The following is a 20,202-nucleotide window of genomic DNA, read 5'->3' as shown; positions in this document are numbered from 1 at the left end:
CAGAGAGCTTGAAGACATGATGGAGAGAAGGAAGGTAGATATTCTGTGTGTCCAGGAGACCAGATGGACAGGAAGCAAATATTCACTCATTTTGAATTTGATGCCTGCAATACATTCCAAAGAAGTTGGGACAGGGGCGTGTTTACCACTGTGACACATCACCTTTCCTTTTAACAACACTCAGTAAGTGTTTGGGAACTGAGGACACTAATTGTTGAAGCTTTGTAGGTGGAATTCTTTCCCATTCTTGCTTGATGTACAACTTCAGTTGTTCAACAGTCCGGGGTCTCCGTTGTCGTATTTTGCGCTTCATAATGCGCCACACATTTTCAATGGGAGACAGGTCTGGACTGCAGGCAGGCCAGTCTAGTACCTGCACTCTTTTACTACGAAGCCACGCTGTTGTAACACGTGCAGAATGTGGCTTGGCATTGTCTTGCTGAAATAAGCAGGATGTCCCTGAAAAAGACGTTACTTGAATGGCAGCATATGTTGCTCCAAAACCTGTATGTACCTTTCAGCATTAATGGTGCCTTCACAGATGTGCGAGTTACCCATGCCATGGGCACTAACACACCCCCACACCATCAGAGATGCTGGCTTTTGTGCTGATAACAATCTGGACAGTCCTTCTCCTCTTTGGCCCGGAGGACACGACGTCCTTGATTTCCAAAAACAATTTGAAATGTGGACTCGCCAGACCACAGGGCACTTTTCCACTTTGCGTCAGTCCATCTCAGATGAGCTCGGGCCCAGAGAAGCCGGCGGCGTTTCTGTGTGTTGTTGACATCTGGCTTTCGCTTTGCATGGCAGAGTTTTAACTTGCACTTGTAGATGGAGCGACGAACTGTGTTCACTGACAGTGGTTTTCTGAAGTGTTCCTGAGCCCATGTGGTAATATCCGTTACAGAATGATGTCGGTTTTTAATGCAGTGCCGTCTGAGGGATCGAAGGTCACGGGCATTCAATGTTGGTTTTCTGCCTTTGTCGCTTACTTGGAGAGATTTATCCAGATTCTCTGAATCTTTTGATGATATTATGGACTGTAGATGATGAAATCCCTAAATTCCTTGCAATTGCATGTTGAGAAACATTGTTCTTAAACTGTTGGACTACTTGCTCACGCAGTTGTTTACAAAGTGGTGAACCTCACCCCATCCTTGCTTGTGAATGACTGAGCCTTTCAGGGATGCTCCCTTTATACCCAATCATGACACCCACCTGTTTCCAATTAACCTGTTCATCTGTTTCAAACAGGTGTTTTTTGAGCATTCCTCAACTTTCTCAGTCTTTTGTTGCCCCTGTCCCAACTTCTTTGGAATGTGTTGCAGGCATCAAATTCAAAATGAGTGAATATTTGCAAAAAACAAAGTTTATTCGTTTGAAAGTTTGTTCATATTCATTTGTAGTGTATTCAATTGAATATAGTTTGAAAAGGATTTGCAAATCATCGTGTTCTGTTTTTATTTATGTTTTACACAACGTCCCAACTTTATTGGAATTGGGGTTGTAACTCTTCACAAACTCACTAAACGGTACGAAATGATGTAAACCAGCAATGGTAGCTAAGGAAACAGACAATTAGCATTTTTCTGTTTATCTTATAGGCTATAGATTGCGAGCTTTTCTTCACCTACTATTGCTTTTTGTGGTTCTGGTTATGGATTTAATTTACTCCAGCAAGCTAGACATTGCTGGCGGCATGTGCATATACTTAAAAAAACCAATAGATAGATAAACAAATACAAGTTACAGTGCAAAAGAAAAACCCAGTACCAGAGGGGTGTATTTTTAAAATATTTTTGGAGTAGTGACTTCCAAATCTGAACATCATATTCGACTGAAATGCCAGCCCCAAACTATAACTTAACTGTAACTAAGCAACTGTTTTCTAGCTATTGCTATAAATGTAGCCTCAAGGCTCTCAAAGACATCATACATAAAGTGAGTTATCTTGTCATGAAAAAAAACTGTTATTATTTTTACAAAATATTTCAACTCAATTCAATTCAATTGTATTTCAATTCAACATTTATGATCCATGATTTGTTTAATCTTAAAAACCCAGCAAGAAAGATAGACATTTTGTGATTTGAGACTTCTACAGAAATGCACACAGCGCCCTCCACAATTATTGGCACCCCTCGTTAAGATTTATTAAAAGCCTTAAAATAAATTCCAGTTTTATTTCAAGAGCATAATCTCCCACAGAAAATTGTAGAACCTTGTTAGGGTGCATGGCATCATGAACTCTTTGAAATACCACGACATTTTAGATAAAAATTTGGTGGCCTCTGCCCGAAAGCTGAAGATGGGTCATCACTGGATCTTTCAGCAAGATAATGACCCTAAACATGTGGCCAAATCTACACAAAAATGGTTCATCAGACACAAAATCAAGCTCCTCCCATGGCCATCTCAGTCCCCAGACCTCAACCCAATTGAAAACTTGTGGAGTGAGCTGAAGAGTAGAGTACATAGGAGAGGACCCAGGACAATTTAGAGAGATTGTGCAAAGAGGAATGGTCGAAGATCCCTCTCTCTGAATTCTCCCATCTTGTGAAATGTTATAGGAGAAGATTGCGTGCTGTCTTGTTGGCAAAAGGGGGTTGTACAAAGTATTGACATCGGGGTGCCAATAATTCTAGCACAGATGATTTCATGTAAAAGAATTATTTCTTAATGTGGGATGTTTTTTCCCCACTGAATAAATGCACTTGAATTAAAGGTAGGATTTTTCTCTTTTTTTGTATTGTTGTCATTTTATTAAAGAAAAATAATTATTAGAAGCCTATTGGTCAAAGAATGTTGGAGATGGAGCTGCCGGGTAGAAGGAGAAGAGGTAGACCTCAGAGAAGGTTTATGGATGTAGTGAAGGTGGACATGGAGATGGTTGGTGTAAAAGTAGAGGAGGCAGTATGATCCGCTGTGGCGACTCCTAAAGGGAGGAGCCGAAAGAAGAAGAAGAAGAATTATTAGAAGCCTAAGAACACATCTTAATAAGGGGTGCCAATAACTGTGGAGGGTGCTGTATGTCCGAGAGGACAATGAGTGACCACCAACTCTTGAAATGAGCCTCTTGAGCACTGTCCTCCGGACAAAATGCTAGTGCAAAGATATGGGGACCTTGTGGGCCTTTGGCTGTATGACTTCAGATAAAGAAGCTACAGAGCTGTGATAATGCTAGCTCAGGATGTGAATGAATGCATCGTATCATTTCAGCAAGGAAAAGATTCCTTTTTTCTCAATATAGTTAGCAACTGTGATGACTGGACATGATTCCAATGCTGGTGGTGTAGATGTCTAAATGGATGAAGTAACAATTCACAAACGTTCTCCCTCCGGTCGTCTGTGGAACACTTGCTCTGCATGTAATCCCCAAAATTGACCACTTAGAGAATCACAGAATGGCCCACCTAACTGGCCCTCACCACAGCTAAAGTGGCTGCCCAAATGAAGTACTAGCACCTTTAAAAAGGAAAAAAAGGCTGATAACAGCACTGTTATTAAATGAAACTGCAGAACACTTTTTCCTCACCACTACACAGATTGCTGTAATCATCCACCAGCTAAGATGGTGGTAAGAGTAGATCATTAAATACATTAAATACACAGGACTTGGTCAACCTGCAGGCACTCAGGAAAACAGAGCAAAGCTCCAGTCCAATGGGGAGAACAGTACAGAACATGCTGTGATATATGCCCATATTTTCCACATTTTTGTTGTGGTTCAATCAACAGGCTGTGCATGCAGAATGTAGGCTCAAGAGAGTGCACCTATATGAGATAAACAAAAACAGGGATGATGTAAAGATGGTGATGAGGCATATGGATATGGGGTGGGATGATATTGGGTAATGTGGGAGATGTCAGGGGTGAGCGGGTGAGAAATGGATCTCCATACAGCTCTCTAGTGCAAATGTTATCACTAACCCCACAGTGGAGGTTAACTGTAACAGTGGCTAAAAATGGTAAATATGGTCTACTACATTCATGCAAACACAAAGTTTTATGCAAACATAAAGTTCTATGTTGTTTGAACCACACAAGACTTCCAAACTAAACATATAAAAATAGATTTCTCAAAAGAAATATGACTAGTAAAAAAAGTTTTATTAATAAAAAAAAATCTTGACCACAAAGTAGAAAAGGAAATAACAAAATAAAACTTAATTTACATGATATCTTGACATCTATAGTCTGTTTCCGATGAATCTGTGAATAAAAATGTCCAAAAATGAACTGTTATGAACTCATATGTGAGGATTTTTACTTTCACTGCAAGTTGTGTACATACTTTAAAATGGTGCTAAATTGCTTTTATGGAATAAAAACAAGAGGAGTCACTGAGAAATGAAATACACCTCGAGAAATATCTTTCTGCCATCATCTGATTGCTATCAAATTTTACAGACAATGTTGCTATGAGGATACGAGGACATGAGTACTTGAGCCTGGTTTTGAACCTGCTCGCAAAGAGACAGAAACCATCATTAAAAACGCAGAACACATACTATAAATGAAGCACCTAAATAAATAAATAAAAGCTAAAACTGCTTTGCTATCGTATTTATTAAAAGACATGTTTTTATGCTCAGGTCAGCAGTTTGGTTCTGATCTGATTTATATGATTCTGCTGACACCGATGTACATACTCCTTTGATAACACTTTCGATGAACTGTGACATGTATCAGAAAAATTATCATGTTTTGAAAGCCAAAATTGGCACTAGGATAAATATTAGGGCTGCCAAAGGCATTGTGTTAATAATGTGTTAAAACAATAAACAATCACAGTTTTTCTTTCAACCATCCATCCATGCCTACACACTGTTGTTGCTATATAGAATGTGTGACTGTAGCCCTCTCATTCAGCTTTTTAGTAGACTGAACAGTGCTCATAAGAGACCTATAGAAAAATCAATAAGCAGCAAACTAACAAAAGCGAAAGCAAAGCGAAAAAACTATAGTTACCCATTCCAAGGCCAATTTTAACAAGAATCAGCTGAATCAAGAATGAGCAGTATAAACTAGAACTAGAGGACCACATATAGTATATAGATCATTCTACCAAACTGAGTCCAAATGTTTACCAAAACTTTACCAAAGATATTGACTGTCTCAGTAGAGACAGTTTTAGTAATCACGCCAGTACATGACTAGCAAACGGAACAGTTGTACAACCCCAATTCCAATGAAGTTGGGACGTTGTGTAAAACATAAATAAAAACAGAATATGATGATTTGTGTACAGAATTACACAGAAGTCTTAGCAACTAAATACGATATAAACTTTTTTCAATGTTTAGTGTGCAGACTCTTGTCTTTATCACAGCTTCTTTTCTGGAAATCTTTTTTCTTTGTTTCATAATGATGAGGTCTAAGCTCTGGGGTGGTTTGGATTTTTTCAGATCTGAAGAGTTGCTTCAGGAGCTAAGCTTGATTTTCACCTCTCTCTCATCTCTCAAAGACAACAGTACATTGAAACTGTTGGGGAAATGGTTGTGATGATGTCTCCACCCATATTGGGGAAATGGTAGTGTTTGTGGGTGTTTAAAAACAGGCTAAAATCAGACAGTGTATGTCTGGTGGGAATATACCAAAAAAAAATAAAAATTAAACAGACCTTTGTGTCTGACTCTCACTTGGTCAGCAACACTTACCTGTGTAAGCAGACTGCCAGCTTCAGCCATTTATTCATCAGCACGGCAGCGTACCCTAGGCTACATCACATATTAGGTTTTATTGGATGTTGGTCTCGGTGCATTTTTATGAATACAAGTACATGAAAACAGTATTGGGCCAATATCTGATACCGCTATCAATAGCAATGCATTCCTAGTGTGGAACAGATTTGGAGAGTCCTGTTTTCACTGATTTTCAACTTTCCACTTCTCTATGTAAGTAGATTATCTTATGCCCCATATCCTCGTTAACAACATTTATAACTATTTTAGTTTCAAATAAGAGAGAAATTTGCAAGGCTACTTAGATGTGTTTGGGTAGTAGTTTGTGTAAATGTTAGGGTCGTTTTCAAGGGGAATAATGTCAGTGAGAGCTCTGGGATCAGCATTTGTTGGGAGGACACAGTTGTAATTGGTTGGTTTTAAGACTGGAAGGATGTGTGGCAGAAGGTGGGAGTCTCGCCACCTAAAACACAAAATGCTCAAGCCTCCAAGCCAGCGAAGTACTGTCCAAGGTGCCTAATGAGGGTGGGCTACAGCACCACTGTTTCCGGTAGCAGGAGCAGTGTGGCTTTCAAGAGGAGCCAGAAACCATGCACGTCTGGCGGCACTTGATTGTGCCACCTGCACGCACTCACCCAGCACCACTCTCGGCTTAGTTGGGTGACTGTCACAACTTCACACAAGACATATGTTAATGTGCTGTTTTTGGGTTTGTTTTGGGAGAAACTCCCCCTGGCTTCTCCTCCAGCTTTACCACCTACCCTCACACAACCCCCCCCACCCCCCAGCACCCCCTGAGGGAGAAGCGGTTCACAAGATGTGTGTGTGTGTGTGTGTGTGTGTGTGTGTATTTAGTCTAAGAGCACTGAGTTGCTATGGTGTGTTAATAATACGAAGACAATGTACTTATATATTAGAATGTTATATATTAGATTGTAGATGTTACAGAGCTTACCCAATATTCTATTCGATTGGCCACACTTGAAAACCTCATATGCTAAATGATGATAAAACGTTTTGAACTTTGTTTGGTGTCACTTCTACATTGCAACACCTGGTGTGGTTTATCAGTATTCATTAAGATTCATGCAGAATATTTCAGTTTCCTAATACAGAAAACAAAACCATAAGCTGCCCTTTACATTGTGTGAATATTTTATGATGAATGGACCAATAGAAATGCTTCAAATGACTTGTTACACTAACATACATTAGAGTAAATGTACTCAGGAAAAAATAAAAACAGGTAAAACAGGTAAAAGCACACAATCACACAAAAATCACAGTAATAATAATGAACACTGGATAAAAAGCCCATATATTTAACACAACCGCGTGAGTGACAGGAGATGCAGGAAATTGAGAGTCAGAGAGGCTAGAAGGAATGATCTATGAAGAACAAAAAAAAAGACAAAATTAAAAAGAAGAGAAAAACTGGCAGATACGGCATCAGAGTCTGATGCATAATGCATCAAGGGGCATGTGGGGAAAATGACACTGATGTGTGCAATAGGATATGTCTAAGCATTTTCTGTTTCCCTTACAACACCAATAATATCTGCCTATGTTTTCATGAATCTGGTCTTTGCTTTATATAGGCTTACATAAAGTGGGTCTGAACAAAGTAATAACCAACAAATTCATTCATGGATTGTCTGGTGTCTGCTAGCAAGCCTGAAGACTAAGACTGTAAACAATGAAGTAATATATCAGTTATACCTTGAATTGTTTGGATGATTATGATTTCTTAATAGCTACAGCATCTATTTTTTGGCCAATTTTATTAATCAAACTTTTTTTAAGCAAACTGGAACAAAGGCAATAATATTATTATTTGCATTGACCTTAAGCTCACACTAACATGGTTCTTAAAAACCTATAAGAATATACGATTGTATGTAAAAATTTAGGCAATAACTCAGTTACATTGTATTTGAAGAAAATTGTGGCATGTGCTAAAAGTTGAACATTCTACTAAGACCAGCTAGGAGTTTTTCTATTCTTGTTATAGGAATTTTTTAATTCCTCAGCCAGCTACTTAGAGGACCCCATAGTTAATGAATGTTGCAAGAGTTTTGAAGAGTCAGGGAATTTATTATGTGTAGGAATTGTCAGCTGATGAGTTTCTTAGACTTTACAGCTGGAAGGATATCTAAATGTTTGCAAGTCACAATTGCTATTTTACCTATTGTTTAAGATTAAAATCAAATTCAAATATATAAATAACTGTGTATTAACTTTTGCAAAGTAAAAAATCAATAAACTGCTGCAGAGGTTGGGTTTACTTCCTTTAACTCAAAAAATTACTAAATATGATATTTAGCCTGGGGTACACAAACTTTTGCATACAACTTAAATACAAATCAGATCTATCTATCTATCTATCTATCTATCTATCTATCTATCTATCTATCTATCTATCTATCTATCTATCTCTAGCTTCTATTTTCTGTGAGAAGCTGGACTTTGAATCTGTGAGAGATATTAGAATTTATACAACAGTTAGTTCCGGGCAAGCAAGCTGATTGGTTGAGAAGCATTCTATTTCACCATAACATCACAGGTTTTTCACAAACACTATCACTCCACTGAGATGCCGTTGCTAAACAATGACTGACAGCCGTAGGAGACGCTCAAGCCATTTGAACGTTTTACTTCTTACTTTGCGCACAAACGGAAAATGCATACTCGAAGGCTACATTTGACCTAGAGCCGATTTGTCAGTTGGTCTGTGTAGGGAGCTGGAGAATGGACTGCCAGCTGTGCAGCATGTGAGCAGAGCTCGTTACTCTGACGTAGCAACAAGCTGCTTGTTAAGGAACTATTTTGGTGGAAGGAACTGCTAATGTTAAAACATACACTATATTTCCAAAAGTATTCGCTCGTCTGCCTTCACACGCATATGAACTTAGTGACATCCCATTTGTGAGGTCAGACACAAGACCCGGCTCGCAGTCTCTGCTCTAATTCATCCCAAAGGTGTTCTGCTGAGTTGAGGTCAGGCCAGTCAAGTTCTTCCACACCAAACTCTCTCATCCCTGTCTTTATGGACCTTGCTTTGTGCACTGGTGCGCAGTCATGTTGGAACAGGAAGGGGCCATTCCCAAACTGTTCCCACAAAGTTTGGGAGCATGAAATTGTCCCAAATCTCTTGGTCTGCTGAAGAAAGAAGAGTTCCTTTCACTGGAACTAAGGGGCCGAGCCCAATCCTGAAAAACAACCCCACACCATTATCCCCCCTCCACCAAACTTTACACTTGGCACAATGCAGTCAGACAAGTACCGTTCTCCTGGCTACCATCAATCCCAGACTCGTATATCGGATTGCCAGAGAGGGAAGTGCGACTAGACCACTCCAGAGAACACGTCTGCACTGCTCTAGAGACCAGTGGTGCCGCTTTACACCACTGCATTCGACACTTTGCATTGCACATGGTGATGTAAGGCTTGGCCTGCTCGGCCATGAAAACCCATTCCATGAAGCTCTCTACGCTGCTCTTGAGCTAATCTGAAGGCCACACGAAGTTTGGTGTGCGCACTATGTGCCTCAGCATCTACTGACCCCACACTGTCATTTTAGGTGGCCTACCATTGAGTTGCTGTTGTTCTCAATTGCTTTCACTTTGTTATAATACCACTGACAGTTGACCGTGGAATATTAAGTAGTGAGGAAATTTCATGACTGGACTTGTTGCACACGTCGCGTCCTATCACAGTACCACACTGGAATTCACTGAGCTCCTGAGAGCGATCCATTCTTTCACTAATGTTTGTAGAAGCAGTCTGCAGGCCTAGGTGCTTGGTTTTATAAACTCGTGGCCATGGAAGTGATTGGAACACCTGAATTTAATGATTTCGACGGGTGAGTGAATACTTTTGGCAGTATAGTGTATTAAATGACACATTCACGACACAATGTATTTCTTTTTATTCTTTTATTGCTTACTTTATTTGTTACTTTAACTGTTGTATAAAAGCAATAGAACACTTGAGGTTATGTGTTATCATGATAACACAATCCCTCTCGTGTTCTTGGCCTATCATCCAAACAGTGTTAGCATTTGCCAAAGTACACTCTTTAAAACATGGTTGTTCTTCAAGGGTTGTTTATTAAAGAGAATGGTTCAATATAGATCCATGAACACTCCAACCAGTTGCATGCTTAAGTGATTTTTGCATGTTCTTCAGATTATGGAGAATGTCTTTTATGTGGTGCTGTATAGAACTCTTTTTGAAAATGCTTCTGAATAGCAGCAAAAAACACGGTAGCAATGTCATGCTTATAACAACAGAAGGACCTCTTTAATGTTACTTAATTGCACTATTTATACCAGTCTATCATTGCACAGTAGTGCCACTGCATAAGTCCAATAAAGTCCATTAGAACCACAACATATATAATAATATAATACAAACATAATATATATTATAAAATCTATATCAAAATGGGTTATTTAACTATCAACGTGGCTCATGAGGGCCCTTGGTGGCTAGATAGATTTGCCTATTGCAAAGTCTGCCCTTGTGCAGGCACTTCTAAATTATTTTAATGCATTACAGTCATTCTACTACAGCATGGAGTGTCTTTTAAAATGCTAGCGTGCTGTCTCATGAATCAGACACAACTTAAGAGAGTTTGGGTTGTGTGAGTTTGGACTGGCAGTGGAAAGGAACCACAGACAAAAATATCTGTCCTAATTCTGATTGGTTTGAGGAATAATTTGGCACAGAGCCTTCAAGCACATAAACCTTTCAACTGAATTGACCAAGGTTATTCTTCATTTCACCATCAATAGCACATCCATGATGTAGCTACAGCTAAAAGCATAAAAGGATTAACAAAATAAGTTGAAAGTCCCTTTAAAATGAAAAAGTGTCTTTTTAACATAACATGAAATTCAATTAAAGCACTACACTGAAAGGAAGGCAACTTGATATTTTGTCAAAGGTACAAATGCAGCATGTCTACTTAGATTAGGTTCACATTGTGTACATCATAAGAAACACAACACAGTGAGTGGCTATAAGGTGACCATGTCCTCAAATCTGCTTCATTCTTTTCTTTTTTTTTTTTTTAAGGAAATCCCTTAATCAAGCATTCTTTGAGTAAGAGCACAACATGTTTTGCGCCAGCAGCACCACTGGGGAGGGATTTGAATATTTTTCTCTGTTTTATCTGCCGTAGCTCTATTTTAACCTGTTGACATCGACTGTGACTGATCCTGGGAGACGGACTGTCACTGTGTCACAGCCTGGCTTTTAGAAAGCCCAGCTTCGCAATTGACCTTGTCACAATTTAATGCATCTACCGACAGCTGGGCTTTTCAAACCAGAGCCCAGGCTTGATCTTTTGAAAAGTACCTGTCACAAAACAAAGCCACCATCAACTGATAAGGATACCCTTTAAACAAAGAGTTTATTTGAACGCTGTGAAACCTGCTAGCCATTACAAGGGAAAAGACACAGATTGGGCTTAGCACATTCTATGTATAAAAAAAATTTATATGTATATATATATATATATATATATATATATATATATATATATATATACACACACACACACACACACACACACACATATATATATATATATATATATATATATATATATATATATATATATATATACACACACACACTGTCCAAAATCGAAAAAGAAAAACTATACTTCTAATGTAAGTCACTGGAACCAGAGTTATTTCCAAGCAATTTTAGGGCATTTCTTTTGGTCCATTTGTCATAAAATTTACAAACACTAGAAAGAGTAACAGGCATTTTCAAATTATGTCACAAACTGAAAAATGGAGATACAAGGTTTTGTTTCCCCTGTTCTCTTGAGTACCACTCCTCAGTCCAAGCTCAGTTCACTAATGAGAGCTAGCGGTTTGATTGGAAGCCCTGCTTTAAATGCAGTACTTCTTTCTGAATGTTCTTCATTTCAAAAGCAGAACAGAATATAAGCTGCCTGCTACGCCCAGGCAATAATGGAGCAAAATACTCCTGCTTTGCCAACGACTCAGTCAAAACAGAAAACATTTTCCATTTCATCTGGTAATTGATGGAATGATGGATATGAGGAAATAAAGTTCCAGAGTACCACTGCTGCTATTGTGCTGTTGTGTGCATTTGTCTATGCTTAAGTGTTTGTGTTTGATTTTATGTGTAGGGCTGCACCCCACAGTGTATCTGCAGAGAAAGCAATGTCTATCTGTGGTAGATGGTCACTTTATTAGGTATTGGGTTCTTAAATCTACCCTCAATGTCTATTTCATCTTGTTTTTTCTTTTTTTTCCCCACTTTACAGGTACATTTTGTAGTTCTAAAACTAGATTGTAGCTCATCTGTTTCTCTGCATACTACATCAACCCCCTTTTCCATGTCCACTTGGGGTAAGGACCCCCTGCTGAACAGGTATTATTTTGGTGATGGATGATTCTCAGCACAGCATTGACACTGACATGGTAGTTTGTGTGTGTGCTGCCCACAGTGGACCACACACAGTAACATTTCTAGAGTTTCTAAACAGGTCAGTGCCACTGAGAATAGCCCACTCACCAAAAATATTCAAATAACAGATTCCTGGGGTCAGGAATTAACCACTGATTAAGGACTAGAAGATGACTAACACAACCTGTGCAGCAACAAATTACTTGGTGGACCAAGTAACTCTGTGCCTACAGTTTACCAGATGTTACTGGATCTTTAAGTGGGACCATGTTCTACAGTCAGATTTTTTGGTAACAAACACCAGAAGTAGGTTTGGTGCAGATACATGCAGAAAAGTACCTCATCCCCACCGTGAAGTATGGGGCTGTTTTACTTCCAAAGGTCCTGAACAACTTGTTCAGATACATGGTATCATGGACTCCATCAAGTACCAGCAGATATTAAAGAAGACCAAGTCCATTGTCCATTGTCCTTTCAAAAAAAGGCTTATGATTCAATGTGGTGTTAAGATTTTCTTCTTATTTCTGCGTCACAGCAAAGTAGCGCCTCACCCTCCACTAGAACAACACCAGCCATCAACTCCACTTTTACTGCTGCAGTTGCATTTTTTAAAAGGATTTCACAGCAATGACAATTAACAGTGTTTTGGACATAAACAAGAATAAATGTGCTGTCGATGGATGCCAGATTTTCTAGTGAATCATTATTTCAAGCCCTAGTAAACTGCAAGCAAACACTTGTTAGTTTCTGTATTTCACTTATACTGGTAACATCACGTGCCCTCTGGATGAAGGTTTGCATTCCTTTTGCGATCGAATACAGCAGTTCTTGGCTTAGCTAAAATGAATCAATTAAAACAATTATGCACTCAGATTTTTCTGACTTAAATCTTAGTGATACAAAGAGAGAAGTCTCAACACATGCTGCTTAGACATTTCTGACAGCTGACACTAAATTCATGTGTATTTGCTAAGTCAGCAAGCCAGATCGTCAATAAACCACCATACTCTCACAAAGCCAAACAGGGCTGTGAACATGACCATAAACCCTTATCATTGACTCTCCATATCAGGAAGGTATGAGGAGGGTGTTTTGCAGTCTTTAAGGAAAGCTGGAGCCGAGCCAAGCCAAGCTCAGTCTGCTGTTTTTATTTTGTTCTACCCTTATCAAGTACCTACTACAGTGTTAGGCATAATACTAAAAACTAAAACTCAAAAACTAAATAAAAACTAAACTAAAACTATGAATGTACCCTGAATGTACCTTAAACTAAACTGAAATCAAAAGCCAAAATGAAAAACTAAACTAAATAAAAACTTTTTTTTTTTATATAATAACCCTGCTCTGAGCACAGTTCAATTTTTCAGTGCCCCACTCAGCATTTTGCCATTACTGCATTAAATTAAAGCCATCTTGAGACTACCTATAATTGAGATGTATCATTCAGCTCAAAAACTGTCTGTTAAGAGGTAATAACTGATTCCAAGCATGCTAAATAGAAACTTTCAACATTATTTACTTTAGTTTAAATGACTAGAGTGTGAACATTAACTTGAGCTTTTTTATGTGTTCTATAGCAACTGAATTACAAAACTGAATTAAAGTGCACCCCCAACCATTTACCACATATTTCTTTCAAAACGCACAGGAAAGTATATTATACTGAGAAAAAAAGGACTGAAACAGGTCCCCTTTAAAAACAGGTCTCCTTTAAATCAAAACCTGATTGTCTCAAGGAAGGAAGCTTAAATTTATCAAATGTCCACATAATAAACTAACAAATAAAATAAAATAAAAAAACAAAGGTTTTCATGGGTTGTCCCAAATTTTTCAAATGTCTTCATTAGCTTATGCATTTAGTTACACTATCTGGGTGCTCACTACCATTTCACATAAAATAATTATCTAGTACTTTGGAGTTTGTACCTCAAACTTAACCAGTAATATCTAGAACTTAGGAGATTGTAAAAGAAAGCATTAAGATGCTACCAGTGAACAATAAAATCTGATTGGTTAGTTCCATTTGCATGAAGTACCTTTTCTGTAACGTTAGTATAGCAAAGGCCAATAACAATTAACTAAAAAGGCATGTTGTGCAGCACCGGCATGTGGGCCCACTTGTTTGTCCCAGCACATGTAGGCATGCTTGCTGATTACTGACCCAAGGTTTGAAGGCATCTGAGCCTGTGAGATTTTTTTTTAGAGATTCAAAGGCATGACCACAGATATCCTCTTCAAACGGCATCGGCAAACCGAACTAATGCACCCGGTTACATTTGATCCTGCTCTTATATTGAGCCTTGATGCGGATGTGGGGGCTTGATATGCGCTGGAGGAATTGCATCTCTGCGGACCTGGAGCCCTAGCTATGCATTTTTGATATCTAAATTGCCCTAAATGCAAGTCTGGCTTAACATTTCTAAAGGCCTTGAACTGTAGCCAGCATACAGAATTTTGACGCTGGACATCACAGTCTTACAAATAAAAGAAACAGATAAAGGATTTTTTAAAACAATGTTTTTGTATATTTTTACATTTTGGACCTGAATGCTGATGATTCATAAAATACAGACAATATAAAATTCCACACATTCCTTTAGGACTGCAGTAAAAAAATTACAAATCATGATTTCAACATTAGGCCTGTGATGAAAGCAAAAAAGCACACAAATATGGTGCTTCATATGTGCAGTGTGAAACTTTGAGGATGCATATTTCTATGTAAGTTTTCTTATTGGAAACACCGAAATAAATGTTTAGCCCAAACTATATTGGACACAAACCTAAATAGCATAATTATGAGGACAATGTTCGAAAAATATGTAGGCTTGTGCTACTTCCTAAAAATATAACAAGCCCACAAAGTATGTGCAACCAGTAACCTACTCTTTGCAAGTGTACATTGAATTCCTGTGTATGATGTGCTGAAGGTCTCTATATAGCCTACAAAGTAGTGCTGGGAGATATATCATCTATACAGGTATATCCTGAGATTGACATATTAATTTCATTGAAATTTTTGTTTGCAAACATTACTGTGCAAACATCAGGCATTAAGTATAAGTTTTTATTTTTCAGAGTCATGAAAAAAGCAGTAAACATTTCTGCTCTTTATTGGAAACTGAAAAATTAATTTACTTAATGGCAGTTAAAAATGAAACAAATGAAAGGTTGGTCTCTGACTTTTCCCATTAGCCCAGATTTAAGATGAGGTTTGGATTAGGTTTAGGGTAAGATCTGATAGAATCTATCATATGCATTTAATGCCTTAAGATCCCAGGCTATTATTCAGTAACAACCTGAACTACAATGCAAACTGGCTGAGCTATTCTTAAGGCTATAGATGTGTGCAGGAAAACTGGACATGTTAGTTTAGAACATTAAAAAGTAAGCTTTCTTAATGAAATGTGGTTCCTGTCTCATTAATGTTTACTATTAATTAAATGTCCATGCTCAATAACACAAACTGTTACAGTTTTACGATGCAGTATCACAATGACACTATGCAGTGTTACTACTACTACACAGCCTATTTTTTTTTCTTCATAAAGATCTGAAGGTCATGATGCTAAATTTGAAAACTAGGGGTATAATGATTCACACATTTCCAAATTCAACTCAATATATATCTTAATTACAACAAGGATAAGGACTGGGTGAATGTTACTATGCTAATGTTTCCATTGATCAGTTTATTACAGGATTCAAGTTAAGTGGTACTTATTAGTCCCACAATGGGGAAATTCCACCTCTGCATTTAACCCATTGGTGAAGTGAAACACTAGTGAGCACACACACACTAAGGGGCACTGAAGCACACTTGCCCGGAGCGGTGGGCATCCCTATCCATGGTGCCCAGGGAGCGGTTAGAGGTTAGGTGTCTTGCTCAAGGACACCTCAGTCATGTACTGTCGGCACTGGGGACCGAACCGGCAACCTTCTGGTCACGGGGCCAGTTCCCTAACCTCGAGCCCACGACTGCCCAAACTGATTCATTATAATACGATAGAGCAAAGTTCTGAAAGTGCAATATTTGAAACATAGCTATGCTTTACAGTGTCCCAATCTAACATTCTCGCCACAATCTAATATGTGAACTCCATGCTAACACTATATGCAAACACATTAGCCACAAGCTAATGTGTTAAGCCACAATGCAATGATACAATACAATAAGCTGTGATGCAAATCATAACAATTCAATACATTTTATTTTTACATCTTTACTGAAAACTACTGCTTTAGAGTGCACAAGCATACCTGCACTTGTTGTATTCAAAGCAAAACAACTGTAAAGTGGTCTGATGACAATGCTTTACTAAATCCACCCATATTACATCACACATCAATGCCCACATCAATTCAGCACTGTCAACAACACTGTCATCAAACTACATTACCACTGTATTGTTACATCCCTACTGAAAACCAGTGCATCATGAGGACACATACCTGTGATGTCTGGTTTCTGAGGCATGAGGAACTGGAAGAAGGTGGGTTCTGACAAGCCTTTGACGTTGCGGGCTGTGATCTCCACATTATAACGCGTGTTCCATTGAAGAGGCTGCAGGATGGTGAAGTCGTTCATGCCTGGAACAAGCTTAGTCATCCACTGCTCTTCCTTGTCCTGTAGAAGCATACAAAGAAGTCATATGAAGGGGAGTTACATTGAGATCTTAACAGAAGCATGCCTGAAGTTCTCAGAGCTAAGCCTTCCTCCAGTATGATATCTTCATGAGTAGACCTTTTAACAGAGTTATTCATAGCTTAAGAGTTTTAAAGCAAATAGGGTTCTAAAGGGATTTCAACTGATTTCTCAATATTCATAATTCAGTCTTTGAGATATAAACAAAGTCATTCAGAGGGGTTTGATGTGAAATGGTGCATTGTACAGAAGCTTACTGACTCAGATTTCTTTACAGTGGTGACAATGTTGACAAAGAAATGACAATGATAAAAGGGGTAAATTTGAAAAAAACATTTTTTTATGAAGGGGGGAAAATTCCACCTTACAACATCCTGTATCTAATTGTCCACCATGGGTTTTTAAAAAGCAAAAGCCTTGTAAAAAATTATTGGAAAACCATATCTCAGGCATCAGGCAGTGTATCTGCAACCATTTCATTTCAAACACTGTTAGGCAGCTTTCAGGGCATTAAACATTTTTGGCCATCTGGTTCCTATTACAACCACGGTGAACTCTTTAGAGTTTCTAGAATGGAGCAACCACCCTAAAAGACTAGTTTCATCTTTAAAATGTAGGTATGTGGAAATATTGAAATAATGAGTGATTTAAGTCTAATGGCTAAACAATGTAAAACTGCATTAATGCAGTTGGATGGAGGTTTAAAAATTCTCTGGCTATTTTCAAACATACCCTTGTACCATTTTATTCTCTGTATTTCACTAGTGTGTAAACATTTCCTCCAGTTACATCTGTGCATGTTTTGAGCGAGACAGCTAATCATCCAGCCGCATTAGGCTATACTTATTTATACTATTTATGTATATTTTATTATTCCCTTTTCACTCTGTTGTTCAATGCTTAGGACCCCACAAGACCACCAGAGCAGGTATGATTTCTCAGCACTGCAGTGATACCAATGTGGTGGTGTGTTAGTGTGTGTTGCTCTGGTCAGAGTGCATTAGACACTGCAGTTCTGCTGAAGGTTTTAAACACCACCAGTGCCCACCAACCAAAAATAGCCATCCAACAGTGTCATGTGAGCACTGATGAAGGCACTAGAGGATGACCAAAACAAACTGTGCAGGGATACTGTCTCTAATTTTACATCTACAAGGTTGGACCAACAAGGTGGGTGAGTCTACTAGAGTGGACAGTGAGTGAACACTGCTGTGTCTGTTAACTTTTTTGGGGGGACTAATTCACCTTACAACATACTGTATGCATGGGTTTTAAAAATAAATAAATTGTATGCCATATCAGAGAATGATCCACTAGCCAAATAACACTTGCTCTGTGGTGGTCCTGTGGCAGTCCTGAGCACAGGAGTAAACCACTGGGAGGACCAATGGGGTAAAAGAGGGCTAAAAAAGTATGTAGGCAAACAGATGGACTATCACCTGTACTTGGTAAATTACAACGTTCACCTATGTGGTCAATAGACCTGATAAAACAGACAAAGAAAGAGTGCAGATACAAGGAGGTATATTTAATGAAGTGCCTGGCCAGTGTATCAAGTGTTCATGATTTAATATGGAACTATTAGACTGAAGCTGCTATGATATTTGGACACTTTTACCCACTATAAAGCCATGAAATGCTACTGAATATGCTCTCGGAGGCACCTTAAATGAACTGAGCATAAAGCAGCCACAAGTTCGACTGGCTACTCTCCGAGTGACCCTGAGTGTGGTACTAAAAAGTAAATCATGAACAGGATTCTAGCTAATACATTATCCTCTCAAAGGACATTATACTGAATTCTAGGTGCTAAGGTAAGCCTTCTCAGTGGCAGTCTTTCTGAATATGGCAGATAGACAGACGGAGCTGAGCGGCATGAATTTACTGTGGTGTGGCTGATGCTCTTCTTTCATCCGTGTTTGGCCATGAACGGTCTTCAAAGGGCCTCGATTAGGGACGCCGACCTCTTTCTCTCACAACACTTTCATCTACAATGTTATTATTTCCAATCACTCTGCCAAGCCCGCAGAGGGCACAGAAATGACAGAATGGCCGCATTAGTGGCGGAGTGCAGCAGAGAAAGTATACCGCCAAACCAATTCTTATGTGCTCTGACACAGCTCTGCAGCTTGAGATCTGGCTAGACGGAAAATAGGAATTTGAATAAGTGTCACTGTGAGTGAGCATACATGGAAAAGATGCTGGTACAGTGCTTATTGAATCTATGTGTGCTAGTCAACAGGGACTGAGGAAGGGCTGTCACTGTTACTTGACTAAACTCAATAAAAATCAATGTATTGATGATTAGTTGACAGTTTTTGTGATTTTAATGGATATTTCATATTCTAGTATTGCTGTCTTATATTCACACCCAATTATATGCACAAAGTAAGAGAACCTCTGGCACCACAAAACTCAAAGTGAGCTTCCCATTGGCCATCGATTCCAGTGCCTGTAGTTTTAGTGGCAACTTAGCAAATTCTTTATTCTTCTTGGTGAAGCCACCAAACACTATAACATCACCAGTACACCAAAATGCAAGCTGTGTTTATTTATTAAGTGCTGTCAAGTTGATTCTGACTGATGACCATACTGATAGTGTTTCTCCAGAATATCCTGCCTTTTGTTTAGTTCTTCAGGCTTCTGAATGGTTGGTAAACGGTTCCTCTGATTGTATCCATCCATCCATCTTCCAGCTGGCTATCCTCTTTCTCTTCTATGTTCAAGTGTATCAAGCACAAATGTCCAAAATAAGAGAGCTTCAGTTTGGTAATCTGGGCTTCAGTGAGAGATGAAGCTTGATTTGGTCGAGATTCTGTTTGTTTGTTTTCTTTGTCACCCAAAGGACTCTCAAAAGTCTTCGCCAGCACCAGTGCTGGAAGGCCTAAATATTTTTCCTGACTTTCCTGTCTTTGTTTATTGTCCAGCTTTGACACCCATTACATAAACACAGAGAAGACCACTGTCTGGACAGTTCTGATCTTTGTAGAGACAAATCGTTCCACTTGCAGATCTTTTCAAGCTCTTTTATCCTTGTTCTGCTGAGTGCCAATCTGTGCTGTATTTCTTGAGCGCTGGATCTTTTGTTGTCAATGACTGCCCTGGGTAAGCATAAGCTGTCCACTACTTCCATATCTTCTCCACTTCACTGGTAAATGTGGTGGTCTTTCCTGTTGTTTTAACACTGTTAAGCTACAATGGTAATTGACTTGGGAGTGGCATTCCAGTTAAATTTAATATTCAAAAAATATTCCAAAGAAAGATATTTGCATCCCACCCACCTCCCACTTGCCCCAGCTTCTTGTACCACTCAGCTCTCTCCATTACTGTAATATATTTAACCCAGATTCAGAGCACAAATTTATAGCTTGCGACATGCGGTTTCAAATTTGCAGAGAGAAAGATGTCAATCTAAAATCT

At 38.7% G+C, this 20,202-nt stretch overlaps 1 protein-coding gene across 3 annotated transcripts in view; it reads right to left on the bottom strand.

The window, feature by feature from the left end:
• zgc:152904 (uncharacterized protein LOC767777 homolog) overlaps positions 1–20,202 on the bottom strand; it is a 450,981-nt gene that overhangs the window by 19,247 nt on the left and 411,532 nt on the right. For all 3 annotated transcript variants that reach the window (XM_017701911.2, XM_017701913.2, XM_017701912.2), the window contains exon 15: positions 16,590–16,764. In XM_017701911.2, coding sequence (XP_017557400.1) covers positions 16,590–16,764 — 175 coding nt within the window. The remainder of the gene's footprint in view (positions 1–16,589; positions 16,765–20,202) is intronic.

Source organism: Pygocentrus nattereri, chromosome 12 (assembly GCF_015220715.1).
Source record: "Pygocentrus nattereri isolate fPygNat1 chromosome 12, fPygNat1.pri, whole genome shotgun sequence".
Classification (NCBI taxonomy): Eukaryota; Metazoa; Chordata; class Actinopteri; order Characiformes; family Serrasalmidae; genus Pygocentrus; species Pygocentrus nattereri.
Note: the sequence above shows the minus strand (reverse complement) of the source record. Positions and strands in the feature narration are given on the sequence as shown.